We start from the raw sequence: 12,296 nt of genomic DNA, 5'->3' as shown, positions 1-12,296 counted from the left end.
AAGTTTTTCAGGTTAAGTAAGTTTTTATTCAGTTCAGAAATACTACAGAAATTAAAGTAATCAAATGTAAAATAACACATCCAGTGTTATTTTACATTTGATTACTACAGAAATTAAAGTAATCAAATGTAAAATAACATTTATTTATTATTTTACATTTGATTACTTTAATTTCTGTAGTCTTCATTGTAAAAATGACAGATTAATGCTTACCATTAAAGTTATAAAACGTATTCAGTCAAGAGCAGAAAATTATTTTCTTTGTCTTTTGTTCTTTGATTAACATGACAGACAGCAGCAGGAATATTGGACTGCGGTTCCTTTAAGAGTTTATCCACGGACCCAATATACTGTTACACAACATGCGTTCTCTTTCTCAACTATTTAACGTTCCAAAACTGACTGTGTTTAACTGGATACTTGCCAAAACAGGCATTTTGACATTATTTTGTATGTATTTGACCGTTTCAGCGCAGTTAGCCACTCATTTTGGTATTTGTGGCTCACAAGCTGTTTGAGAATGATAGATCAGTATATAGATCAGTGGTGGTGCGCGCATGTGACCGGCCGATCACCGATCCGGGCCGAACATGAGGAAAATCGGCCGATTCCGATCCCTGGCCGATCGATCGGTGCATCTCTTATTTCAGAAGGATCATGGGTCACTGAAGACACTGTATTTTTGATCATCTAAATGCAGTTGACACTCCAAGGACCACCATCTCCTGACTCTGTGTCTCTGTACATAAAAATTACACTGTACTATTCCTGTATCTGTTTAATTCTAACTGGCATTCGATTGGCAGTGGCACTGACTGTATTTTGTCAACTTGTTTTTTTTTTAAATAAGACATATCGCACAATGACATTAGCTGAGCTCAGGTAAATGCCGTGCAGGCGTCTACTTTTCTTATCTCTCATTGCGACGAAGCAGAATTCGAAGTGTGGTGAGACTGCTGTCTGTCTGCGTTCAGTTTAATCGATCAATGCCCCTGGAGAAATTCATTAGCATTTTTCTTGCTTGTTCTCTTTCTCCTACATTTATCCATCCTCCACTTCAACTGACAGTCCATTACAGTCTGATGTGCCCTGTCCGTTTTTTGTGTCCCTCTGTTAGATATTCTCTCATTTTATTTGCACGTGTTATCTATCCTTTCCATCAACGTCTTTCAGATAATTGCCTTCTGTTTGCGGTCGTTTCTTAGGGGCCGTTTACATGACAACCTTTTCAGCCAAAAACTGGAAACTTTTTATGCGTTTTGCCTGTTCGTTTACACGACAACGTCGTTTTGGGGCCTGAAAACGCATATTTTTGAAAACGGGGTTTCAAAGTGCAAGTTTTTGAAAACGCCACCGTTATCGTTTCCGTGTAAACACCCAAAACAGGAATCTTTGAAAACTGTGACGTAATGCGCGTGCGTAGTACGTGTTAGGTATGTAAACATGTGCAGTATGTCAATTTTGAAGGCAAGCGCGAACAAACATACACAGCAATGGCGGAGTACATGATACTGTTGTTGCTGCTCAAGAGTTTGTTAACGCTTCTTCAGCAAAGTGTGGATTTACTTCACCAATATTACAACCAACAGCGGAGCACACTGCCATATCCACACGGCAACAGGTACTGTTTACTAACAAGGTGACAGTGCCAACTACTGGCCTGGCATACGTAATACAACGTTTTTGGCCGTTTTCGCGGATGTGTGTAAACACGAATCGTTTTGAAAACGTTGTTGTGCATACGTGAAACTTTTTAAAAACGCAAGGGAAAAACTTTTCCGTTTTTGACTACATCGTTGTCGTGTAAACGTAGCCTTTTACTCTCCTCTTCTTGTCAATTGGCTTTTCTTTTCTCAAGCACACTGGTGCTATTTTAATTGAAACTCTATGGTTTTTGTCCCATCAGTTGTGCAACCTGGAGGTGTGACACCTGCTTTTAAATATGTCGGATGAATTTCTTGCCACCTTAATGGTGTGAGACGTGTGGCTAATCAGTGTAGGACGCACCAAATAAGTTTTTCAGGATTTGCAAAGATTACACTTAAAGTGAAATGACAAACATCATTCAAGCATATGAAGGAGTCTGGGAGTGACGCTTTCAAGGAGGATGAGGGTACTTGAGGATAACACACTTTACTGATCGCTCTCATGCCTGTGATCACAGCTAGTGAGGATTTGAGAAGATGTTTGACCTCACCGGACCTCCAGTCAAGTGAGTTTTACGTTTTCTTTCTGTATTACAGGAAACCCCTGGAGATGAGCAAATGCACCCTGTCTGCTGCTTTTGAACCATTTGATATAGACAAACAGAGGCACCACAGACGACCACCCCCTTACAACGCCAATGACCTTCACCATTGTACGTCTACCCATTTATTCTGAATAGATTCTGTTTTGAAGCTCCCATTGGTGATTCATGAGAGATGTCATTTTATGGACTCAAGAAAGCTAAATGTCCCTATTTTTTTATTTTATTTGTTTATTTTATTTATTTATTTAGTTTTTATTATTTTTAATAATTTATTTTGTTTTATTTATTCTTTTCTTTTTTTATTTTATTTTATTAAAAAAAAAAATTTTGGTCACTAAACCTTCACTTAAATGAAATATGTTTATTTCTGACACTGAATTCTGCCAGGGGTAAGGGAGTTTGAATCACACTTTCCTTAAGGACACCCTTTAAATGTGGTAAATTGACTGTAATGCTAAAGCACAGCCTCTTGTGGCTTTTTGCTTTATTAAATCATTTTAATGCCATGTCGTCTGTCTGTAATAATTAGTAATGAGTGGTGCTGTAAATGAATGGGCTGCTTATGTAATTATCTGTTTGTTTTGCTTTAATTACAGGATCCATTTATCGTTGCGTCTCAGATTCTGTAATGGAAAATAGAGGTGAGTATTTATTGCTGTACTTTGCCCTGTCTTGATACTAATGATGCTGAATAATTGAGAAGAAACGTTCCATTTGTAGATGGCGTTGATTAAGCTCCAGAAACCAGGTGTGATTTTGATTTAACATGGCACGTCTTGGTGCAGTTTTTTTTTCAAAACCACAATTACTTCACAATCTAGACTCTGGGATGGAGCCATTGCAGACAAACAGTTGTTATTCGTCTGTGGGCGCTGTGTAATGAGGAACAACTATGGGATTCTTGCAGAAGTAGTTGTTTGAATCTTCCTGTTCACCAACAAAATGCTGGTAAAGAGCTCTGTGTCGTCCCCTTAGGAAGGTCATGAAGGCAGTTCCTTGAGCTTGTTTTCCAGGTCATGTCAGGTTCTGGGTCTAGGCAGAACCAAAGAGCTGATTCTCTTCTCTCTGTTCTCTCTCTTTGGAAAGGTGCCCAGTGTAGGTGCTGTAACTGGGACAGAGAGAAGCAGGGCTTCAGTTCAGTCCTCTGAGTCAATTTTTTCGGCGTAGATGCATGCGTGTTCTTACTGTAGTACTGATCTTGGAACAGTTGCAAAGATATCAGAGATTTTGGAATGACTTGAGTTGTGAGATGAATAGGTCAGAGTTCCTATTGTGATTGTGATCTATCCAGCTTAGATGTACAATTTTTATGTAACATGGCAAAACCATGTAGCACAAAGCTATTTTTTGCTTGTCCCTCTTCCTTTGCTTGCCTTATTGCTTTGGTTTCTCTTTTGTGTTGTTGTATCATTGCAGTATTTCCCTCTTGCTCTTTCTGTATCTGTTACCCCCAGTTCAGCATTATTATTGCATGGTTTGGGGATTTCATAGCTCATGCACTACAGAAAGAAAGGATTGTTTGTTCTTGGCTCTCTGTTACTTCATTGAAGCCTCAAACATTTATTTTTTTGTTCAAATAGTTTAAAAGATGTGTTCAGCCTAAGGAGCCTAAGATTATTACAGCATTAGCCAGTTTTGTAATAATGCCCTGTTTTACACAATTTTCCCATCTATAAACTAGGGGTTGCATTAACTACTTCTGCTGCTAGACGATGCATCGGGTTTGTCAGCTAAGTCACAGATCCCATGAAGTTGCACTTCTTTTACACTACCATTCAAACATTTGAGGTTGGCAAGATTCTTTTGGAAGAAGTCTGTTATGGTCACCAAGGCTACATTTGACAGGGCTCCAGACTGCGACTAAAACGGTCGCATTTGCAACCAAAAATATTAATTTGCGAGTAGGGATGCTCTGATCCGCCTTTTTCGCCTATACCGATACCGATTCGATACCAGTGAAGATTTTTTCCCTCATTTAAATAAATGTAGAATTTATATATCTCTGTGTGTGGAACTGATAATCATTCTTTCACAATCTACTAGATACAGACTACTTCATTATAAAGAAAAATAAAATAAACAATAAATATGAAAAAATATAGGCCTATGTACATTTATAATATATGACAAAAATTTATCATAAACTAGGTTAGTGGATAATTCGGCAGCAAAAGTTATTCTAGAAAAATCAGTGCACAATAATTTTAGAAATCCAAACATTTAGTCAAAAAAAGCAGAGTCTATTTCATGCACAACTTGAACAATCTACAACAGGTAAAGCTGTCAGCTGTGTGGATCTTGGCAATATCGTTAACAATTCTCGTTTATAATCATTACTAATATGGCTTCTTCTTATCAAGATCTTAGTCTATATGCTGTGTTCTGTTAATGCGTGAACTTCATATTATTTGAATCACACTTGTCATCCATTAATCGCAAAAAGCTTTGTTACTTTTTAATAAACAAAGTATCAGCTTTAAAATTATGCAAAATTCATAACGAAATTCAAACAATAAATAAGTTGTTTTGTCGCTCTTTAATGTGGCAGGCGCGATCGCTATAGCCCCTCAGTTCAAGCAGCAAGTGAACCCATTATATCTTTCTCTTCTACTATAGTACATAATGAACATGAATTAAAACCTAGCCTATTTTATAAGAAAGCCTACAGTACAACTTACTGAAATGTCTCATGTAAAAGCTCATTCAGTGTTTCAAACTGCGGAAAACGTGTAAAGCTTGTAAACATCACAACATAACCATTCGGTGTCCATAAGCTCATTAGTCAGCTAGAAAAATAACTAAAGAGGAGCATTTTGCTATATTTTTGCGCTATTGCATATTAATATTTTTACTTAACCTGTTGTCTACATGATTCAACTCCTATAAAATTGCATTTTACTTCAGGGTTTAAAACACTCAAAGCCTACAGTACAACTTACTGAAATGTCTCATGTAAAAGCTCATTCAGTGTTTCAAACTGTGGAAAACGTGTAAAGCTTGTAAACATTGCAACGTAATAATACATTTACCCCAGAATAACCATACGGTGTCCATAAGCTCACAGACATATGACAACATTTATAGGATGCATTGAGGAGGAGCCCAAACCTACACTCAGTGGCCGCCAAGTGATGCTTATGGTCCATGATATTTGTACAGATTCTGTGTCATGAACAATTCTTTGTGACTATATATTTCAAGTTGGAAAAGACGTTTAGTTCCCACTTTAAGTGAACCTTAGTTCCCAGGTCATCTACAAGATCGATTAAAATGCTGATAAATTCAAGAAAAGATGAGACATAAACACATTAAAGTATGACTGAAATGTAAAAAATAAATAAAAATAAAAATAAAACGCGTTTATTCTGTGGCACCATAAAAAATAATTTGGCGCCTAAAATTTTTTCTCATAGGAGCCAATGGCTCCTTACTCGATTTTTTTGTTTGAAGCCCTGTTTGATCAAAAATACAGGAAAAATCAGTAATATTGTAAAATATTACAATTTAAAATTCGCTAGATGCCGGCTCAACATTGTGATGTCAGCCATCGACGATGAACGATGGCATCGTCTATCGACCCAATCCCAAACACAAGAACTCGTCCCTGTGTGAACACCTCCTTAGGCTGTATGATCACATGTGGTCATGGATGGTGACCAAAGATCTTGAGCATTGTTGATCACAGGGATGATCTGGCCCATGACTGATGTTTCCCATCTAAAATAAGCTTTTATATACACATTAATGTAATTCAGGGGTTTGGTACAGAATTGCTTTTTTATACGCTGCTGAATGAGAAGTTGTATCTGGCTATAGGAAATGGGATTAGGAGTGCGATCTGCTGATGTAAAGTTACATGGCTACACACTTCCACATTCCCGTTCTCTGCTAATTTACTCCACTGGATAAAATTGCATTCTTGGAATTCCTGTGGATGAAGATTTGGTAAAGTGCAGAGGGCAGAGTGTATACTAATAGATTGAATGTTTGAGTAATACAGAGGTTTTGTTTAGGGCAAAGACCTATATTCAGTATTAACCCTAAAAAGGACATTTTACCCAAAAATAAATTGTTATTGTTTACTCACCCTCATGTCATTCCAACCTGTCTGATTTTCTTTCCTCTGTGAAGCACTAAAAGAGAAATGTTAAAGACTTGCTCCTTTGCTGTGCAATTTCAGTGAATTGGGGCTGGAGCTTTTAAGCTTCACAAAGGACACAAAAGTATAATAAATTTAGTTTATGTAACCTGTACACAATATTACGAGTCTAAAGTTCACACTAGCTTTCAGAAGTTTTGAGTCAGTAAGATTTTTTTAAGAAATACAGTCCACAAGACTTTTACAATGTTACAAAAAAATTCTGTTTGAAAAACTTTCTATTCCTAAAATAATTCAGAAAAAAAATGTATCACTTTTTCCACAAAAATATTAAGCAGCCCAACTGTTTTCAACATCAATAATAATAAGAAATGTTTCTTGAGCACCAAATTAGCATATTAGAATGATTTCTGAAGGATCCCGGGACACTGAAAACTGGAATAATGCCTGCTAAAATGTTACATTTTAAAATATATTAAAATAGAAAACAGTTGTTTTAACTGTTAAAACCGATATATCATTTTGCCGATGTTATCGGCCGATATGAGCCTGTCGCCGATATATCGTACGCCTGCCTGGTTGCCATGGAACCCCAGGGCTCATTTGTCATCATGCCAGGTAGAATCACACTTCCTGTTACTCTCCGTATGGTGTGCATGTTGTCGTCCTTATTTTTTATGGCTAGTTTGATGCATTAGCTGTAATTAGTGTGCATAGTTAGTTTCTGCTCTATTTGTGGCACAAAAGGGAATTGTAAAAATAATGACGCTTTTCTGAAAACTCTCCAGACTTAATATTAAAATGCATTTTAAACCGGATTGGAATAAGATAATTAAACATATAAAATATAAAAATATTCTTCATACCCTTCACTGCTGTAGTTGTTTGTAGGGATGGGCGATAAGGGCTCAATAATATATCACGATATTTCTGCTATTTATTACGATAACAATATCAATGACGATAATTCCGGGAATCCTGTTTCTTTAGAGAAAAGTATTATCTTTCCTATTTTTACCCAAAATAGGGTGTTGTGATCATTAATGAGTACACGCGTAATGTAAAGACTGTTTAATTCATACTGGAAGCCGGAGGGCGCTCTTGCACAGAAACTCCACATATCCATAGCAGAAGTAATACTACTGACGATGCTCCAGGAAGGTATCCAGTTACCGCTGAATAAAACACACAACGAAGATGCATTACACCAAATACCCAAAATAATGTTCTTTTTAGCAACATCATATGACCCCTTTAATGCTAACTGACCCCAAACTTTTGAACTGTAGTGTACATCATATTTTGCTAATAATCTTGAGAGTTGAGAAAAAAAGAGTTGAGCTGAACTTGAAATCCGGATCAGTACAAATCAACAGTTTTGCCAACTGGATCCGTGAATTCATTAAAATAACTCCAATGAACAATTTGTTCACAAATTGGACATTGCTTTTTTGCCTCAAATATCAATTCACTTTCATTATATTAAAAAGAGTAGCCAGGATATTACGCGGCGTGATGCCCATCAGTGTTGCACAAAAGATTTAGGTTGACATGGACATGAGTAAATAATGATGGAATTAAATTTTGTAGGTTAACTTTTAGGTTAAACACCATCAGCTATATTTGTACATGTTTTATCTTATATCTTCTTCACAAACCTCAAAGAGCACATTATATTTGAAGGTCATCAATGTTCTTTTTAATGTCAGAGAAATTTCACATCTCATTTAAAATATTCACTAACATGATGACCTGTTTTTAGATGTTTTTTTGGTGATCAGTTCCTCTTGGTTTTGTGTTTTATATAACCACAAAGTCAAATGTCCGATACCATCTCTCCCTCCGTTGGCAGAACTTCCCTTTTATCCTTTGCTTTTTTTCCCTTTGCTTTCATTAGAAGGCATACGCAAGCGCGCACACACACACACTCACTTTGCACTTTGACCTCTGCTTTAAGGAATGATAGGCATCCGTCGGTGTCTATGCTGATCTGCTTGGCAAGCTCGTTTATAAAGTGGAGGGAGAGAAAGTGGTATGGAGGGAGGGTCCCGTGTGAGAGAGGTAGAGGGGGGTGGAGAGAGTTGCAGGAGGAGGAGTGGAGGAGAAAAGAAGGGCAGTTGGTATGAGATCCACTTAAAGAAGAGGGAGAGAGGAGTTTGGGAACATTGGCTTGGAAGGTGGAAGGAAGCATGAGATCGACGCTTGGTGACAGGAAAGAGATCCTTTTAAAGCTGAAAGGAAAAGCAGAAGATTTTGGGGAAACTGAATTGCCACCACTGTCCACTGAGGTGCACCTGCAAACAGAGGCCCTTTGGGGGCCGGAGCATGGGACAGACGTTCCCTCTAGAGACTGCACCGCAAAACTCCTGCACACTCTTGGGTGAGTCATAAAAAGCCTATGGACATAGCATTTGAACTTTTATGGCATCGTAGGCACACTTCAGGCATGAAGGTAGTTCCAAAAGATAGGCAAATTAATCATGCTGCAGCATTGCATATAGGCTGTCCTTTTTTGACAATGCAATCCCAAAATGCACTGCAACGAGCTCAGTAAAAAAAAAAATCCAAGATGACTTTCAAAGCAAAGAGATTTTTTTTTAAATATTAGTATTTACATTTGTGTCATTTTATTTATTATATTTTAGGGTGTTTTATGTTATTAATTTTTCATTATATGACATTAATATATCTTTTTTATTATTTCATGTGTTGTTTGTATTATTTAACCACCTTATTTCAATTTATTAGCTGGTATGGGTAAATATATACAAGTATAACAAAGTGCAGTAAATGGTTAAACTATTTGCGCTACAAACCAATGTGATTATGATCACAATAGTAAATCTAAAATAATATGATAGCAAATCCCTACTAGTAATATGAGGCAACTAAAATAAATGAAAGCGACTGACACCAGAAGCATTGCATATTCAAGTGAAAATGGCTGTGCTCTCTCTTGGTGTAAAATAAGGTGGATATTTATGCTCATTAAAATCTCACACTTATCTTAACAACATGCTAATGGCAAACTTTGCGAGGACACAAAAGCAAGAGGAACTGATTGTCAAAAAATCTAAACGCATCATGCTAGTGATTTATTTCAACTGTATTTCCCTGACATTACAAAAAAAAACATAATGCATAATGATCTTCCAGTATAATGTGTTCTTTGATAAGATAAAAGAGGTAAAATCTTGACAGTTGAAACGCATTGTTAATGGAAAAGTCAACCTAATATATATATATATATATATATATATATATATGAGAACATGAACATTCTAGCCACTCTGTTAAATGTAATTAAAGTGAAATGAGAATTAGGGCTATGAAGCTTCCAAATGACAAAAAGCATAAATGTCCAATTTATGAGCAAGTCATAGATTTTTTTTGGAGGCATTTTAATAAATTCATTGATCCAGTTCACAAAACTGTTGATTTTGTGCTGATCCGGTTAAACTCAAGTTAAACTCACTTATCGAGTAGTCTGATTACAATGGTTAACAGCCCACTGGAAGGCAAGATTATTAGTAAAATATGATATATACTGTTCAAAGTTTAGGCTCAGTAAGACAAAGTTTTTGAAGGAAGTATTTTATGCTCGTTAACTCAACAACATGCTAATAGCAAACTTGAAGTTTTGAGGTTCCAAGGCAGTTAAGAAACTCTCTTAGAAAGCAGATGCCAATGTGGGCACTGGGCAGTAAGCAGTGAGGCGGCTCACTAGGTTTTAGAAGCATTAATTTCAGCAAGCATTACCTCAGCTTGACTTCAGCACAGCAGGAACTGGTTATGACTCAGCAGTGGGTCTCAGCTGTGAGTGGAAGGAAACCAGACATGGAGACGAGCGGGAGAGTGGCGGCGGTCTTTGAGTATCTGTGCAGAAATTCTTCCGCATTCTGTCTTTTTGGTCCTCTTTCCTGAACTCACATGACTTCACATTGCGTGTGAAGTCACAGGAACTTTACCTTTTTGTCAGCTGTGATTTATTAACTGAGCTGACTGTCATCTGGTGGTTATTCTTAGTTTTTCTCTGTGTAGCAGATAAACACAAGTCAAAAGATAGAAATTAGGGATGCTCCGATCGATCGGCCGGAGATCAATATCGGCCGATAATCAAATTTTATGACTCACTACACTTGGCCGATCTCACGAACCGATCGCAATTTGATGATGTCAACGCGTGACGACGTACATGATGCGTGGGGACATGAATGATTTGGCGGTGTGGAAATGCTATGACGTTTCAAGAAACGATAGACTTGTTTGAGATGCGCCTCGCCTCGCCTGAAATGTAGGTGAGAGTAGGCGGCTGCAGTGAGGGGAGGAGTGAAATAAGTGCAGGCAAGATGGACAATTCTGCCCTCTCGAAGTGGAACAGATACCAACGAGATCAAAGGCAGATATCGCGTTATTCTCACTCACGTGCTGTGTTGCTTATAAACATGATATAATTTCAGATGCTTTTATATGAAAATCAATATGATGAACAAGACACTCAAAGTGCTTACTGGCCACTTCAAAGGGCCCTTCGGAATGAAGGATTTCGAAGGGTACAACTGATGGACCCTTTGGGCTCCCATGATCCTTTGTGCTGATTCTTTGCATGATGATGGCGCCTCCGTGTGGGCACGAGATGATGATGCAAAAGGGCACTTCAAGAAACTGATTTCAGTTCTGTTGCTTTTATATGAAAATAAATATGATGAACAAGACACTCAAAGTGCTTGCTATTTAATTCCATACGAAAGGTGTATTTATCATCCATTTGTACTTAAATACAAACATGTATTTTCGATTTTTAGCGAAATATGACAACAATCACATATCTCACACAGAGATCGTCATAGTGTTTGGGAACATTCATGCATAATTTAAATACATAATCACATGGAACCAGATTAAAAATATATATATTTTAGAAGAGAACGCAGCATCACGGTTGTTTGAACCAATGAGCCATTAAGCTGTGTCGTCAGTCAGTCGTTTCCCATCATGCTTTTTCACGAACCGATCGCAATTTGATGATGTCAACGCGTGACGACGTACATGATGCGTGGGGACATGAATGATTTGGCGGTGTGGAAATGCTATGACGTTTCAAGAAACGATAGACTTGTTTGAGATGCGCCTCGCCTCGCCTGAAATGTAGGTGAGAGTTCTCACTCACGTGCTGTGTTGCTTATAAACATGATATAATTTCAGATGCTTTTATATGAAAATCAATATGATGAACAAGACACTCAAAGTGCTTGCTATTTAATTCCATACGAAAGGTGTATTTATCATCCATTTGTACTTAAATACAAACATGTATTTTCGATTTTTAGCGAAATATGACAACAATCACATATCTCACACAGAGATCGTCATAGTGTTTGGGAACATTCATGCATAATTTAAATACATAATCACATGGAACCAGATTAAAAATATATATATTTTAGAAGAGAACGCAGCATCACGGTTGTTTGAACCAATGAGCCATTAAGCTGTGTCGTCAGTCAGTCGTTTCCCATCATGCTTTTGATCAGCGCAGTCGGTGGAGAGCAACTGCGCTCGACTGCACAATCCGTCACAGCCGCCTCGCCGTCGCGAGAGTTTTTAGGCACACGTCAGCATGACATCAGAGCAAGTCGGACATAACTCGGACACTTTTTTAACCGGCATGCATCTCGCGGTGATCGGTTCTGCGCAGATTTTGCTAATCTCAAACGAGCCTAATGAAAAATTCGCTATTTGATTTGTATGTTTTGCATGATGATATGATGAATGGATGGTTCATTTTTAACAGCAGATTCAGTGACGTTAGAGCTGATCTGCGCCTCACTGCACGCGTCTGCGACACGTCAGGCCCGGATATACTTCACTTTCCGCGTTCCGTTCAGTCTCCCGCACAGCCGCGTTCGCACAGCTTTCAAAGTATACTCAACCGCGGATGAGTGC

The 12,296-nt window shown here is 37.8% G+C and overlaps 1 protein-coding gene across 4 annotated transcripts in view; it reads left to right on the top strand.

Annotated features, from left to right (window-relative positions):
- The window catches only part of phactr4b (phosphatase and actin regulator 4b), a 59,437-nt gene that overhangs the window by 10,048 nt on the left and 37,093 nt on the right, over window positions 1–12,296 (top strand). For 3 of the 4 annotated variants that reach the window (XM_016572175.1, XM_016572183.1, XM_016572189.1), the window contains exons 2-3: window positions 2,244–2,359; window positions 2,848–2,892. In XM_016572175.1, the coding sequence (XP_016427661.1) occupies window positions 2,880–2,892 (13 nt within the window). In that variant the 5' untranslated portion in view covers window positions 2,244–2,359; window positions 2,848–2,879. Of the gene's footprint in view, window positions 1–2,243; window positions 2,360–2,847; window positions 2,893–8,504; window positions 8,731–12,296 lie in introns of those variants that run through there. The other variant, XM_016572164.1, reaches the window with a different exon arrangement.

The sequence above is a fragment of the Sinocyclocheilus rhinocerous genome, unplaced genomic scaffold (assembly GCF_001515625.1).
Source record: "Sinocyclocheilus rhinocerous isolate Xijiao unplaced genomic scaffold, SAMN03320098_v1.1 scaffold11, whole genome shotgun sequence".
NCBI classification, from domain to species: Eukaryota; Metazoa; Chordata; class Actinopteri; order Cypriniformes; family Cyprinidae; genus Sinocyclocheilus; species Sinocyclocheilus rhinocerous.
This window is presented reverse-complemented; position numbering and strand designations above follow the sequence as displayed.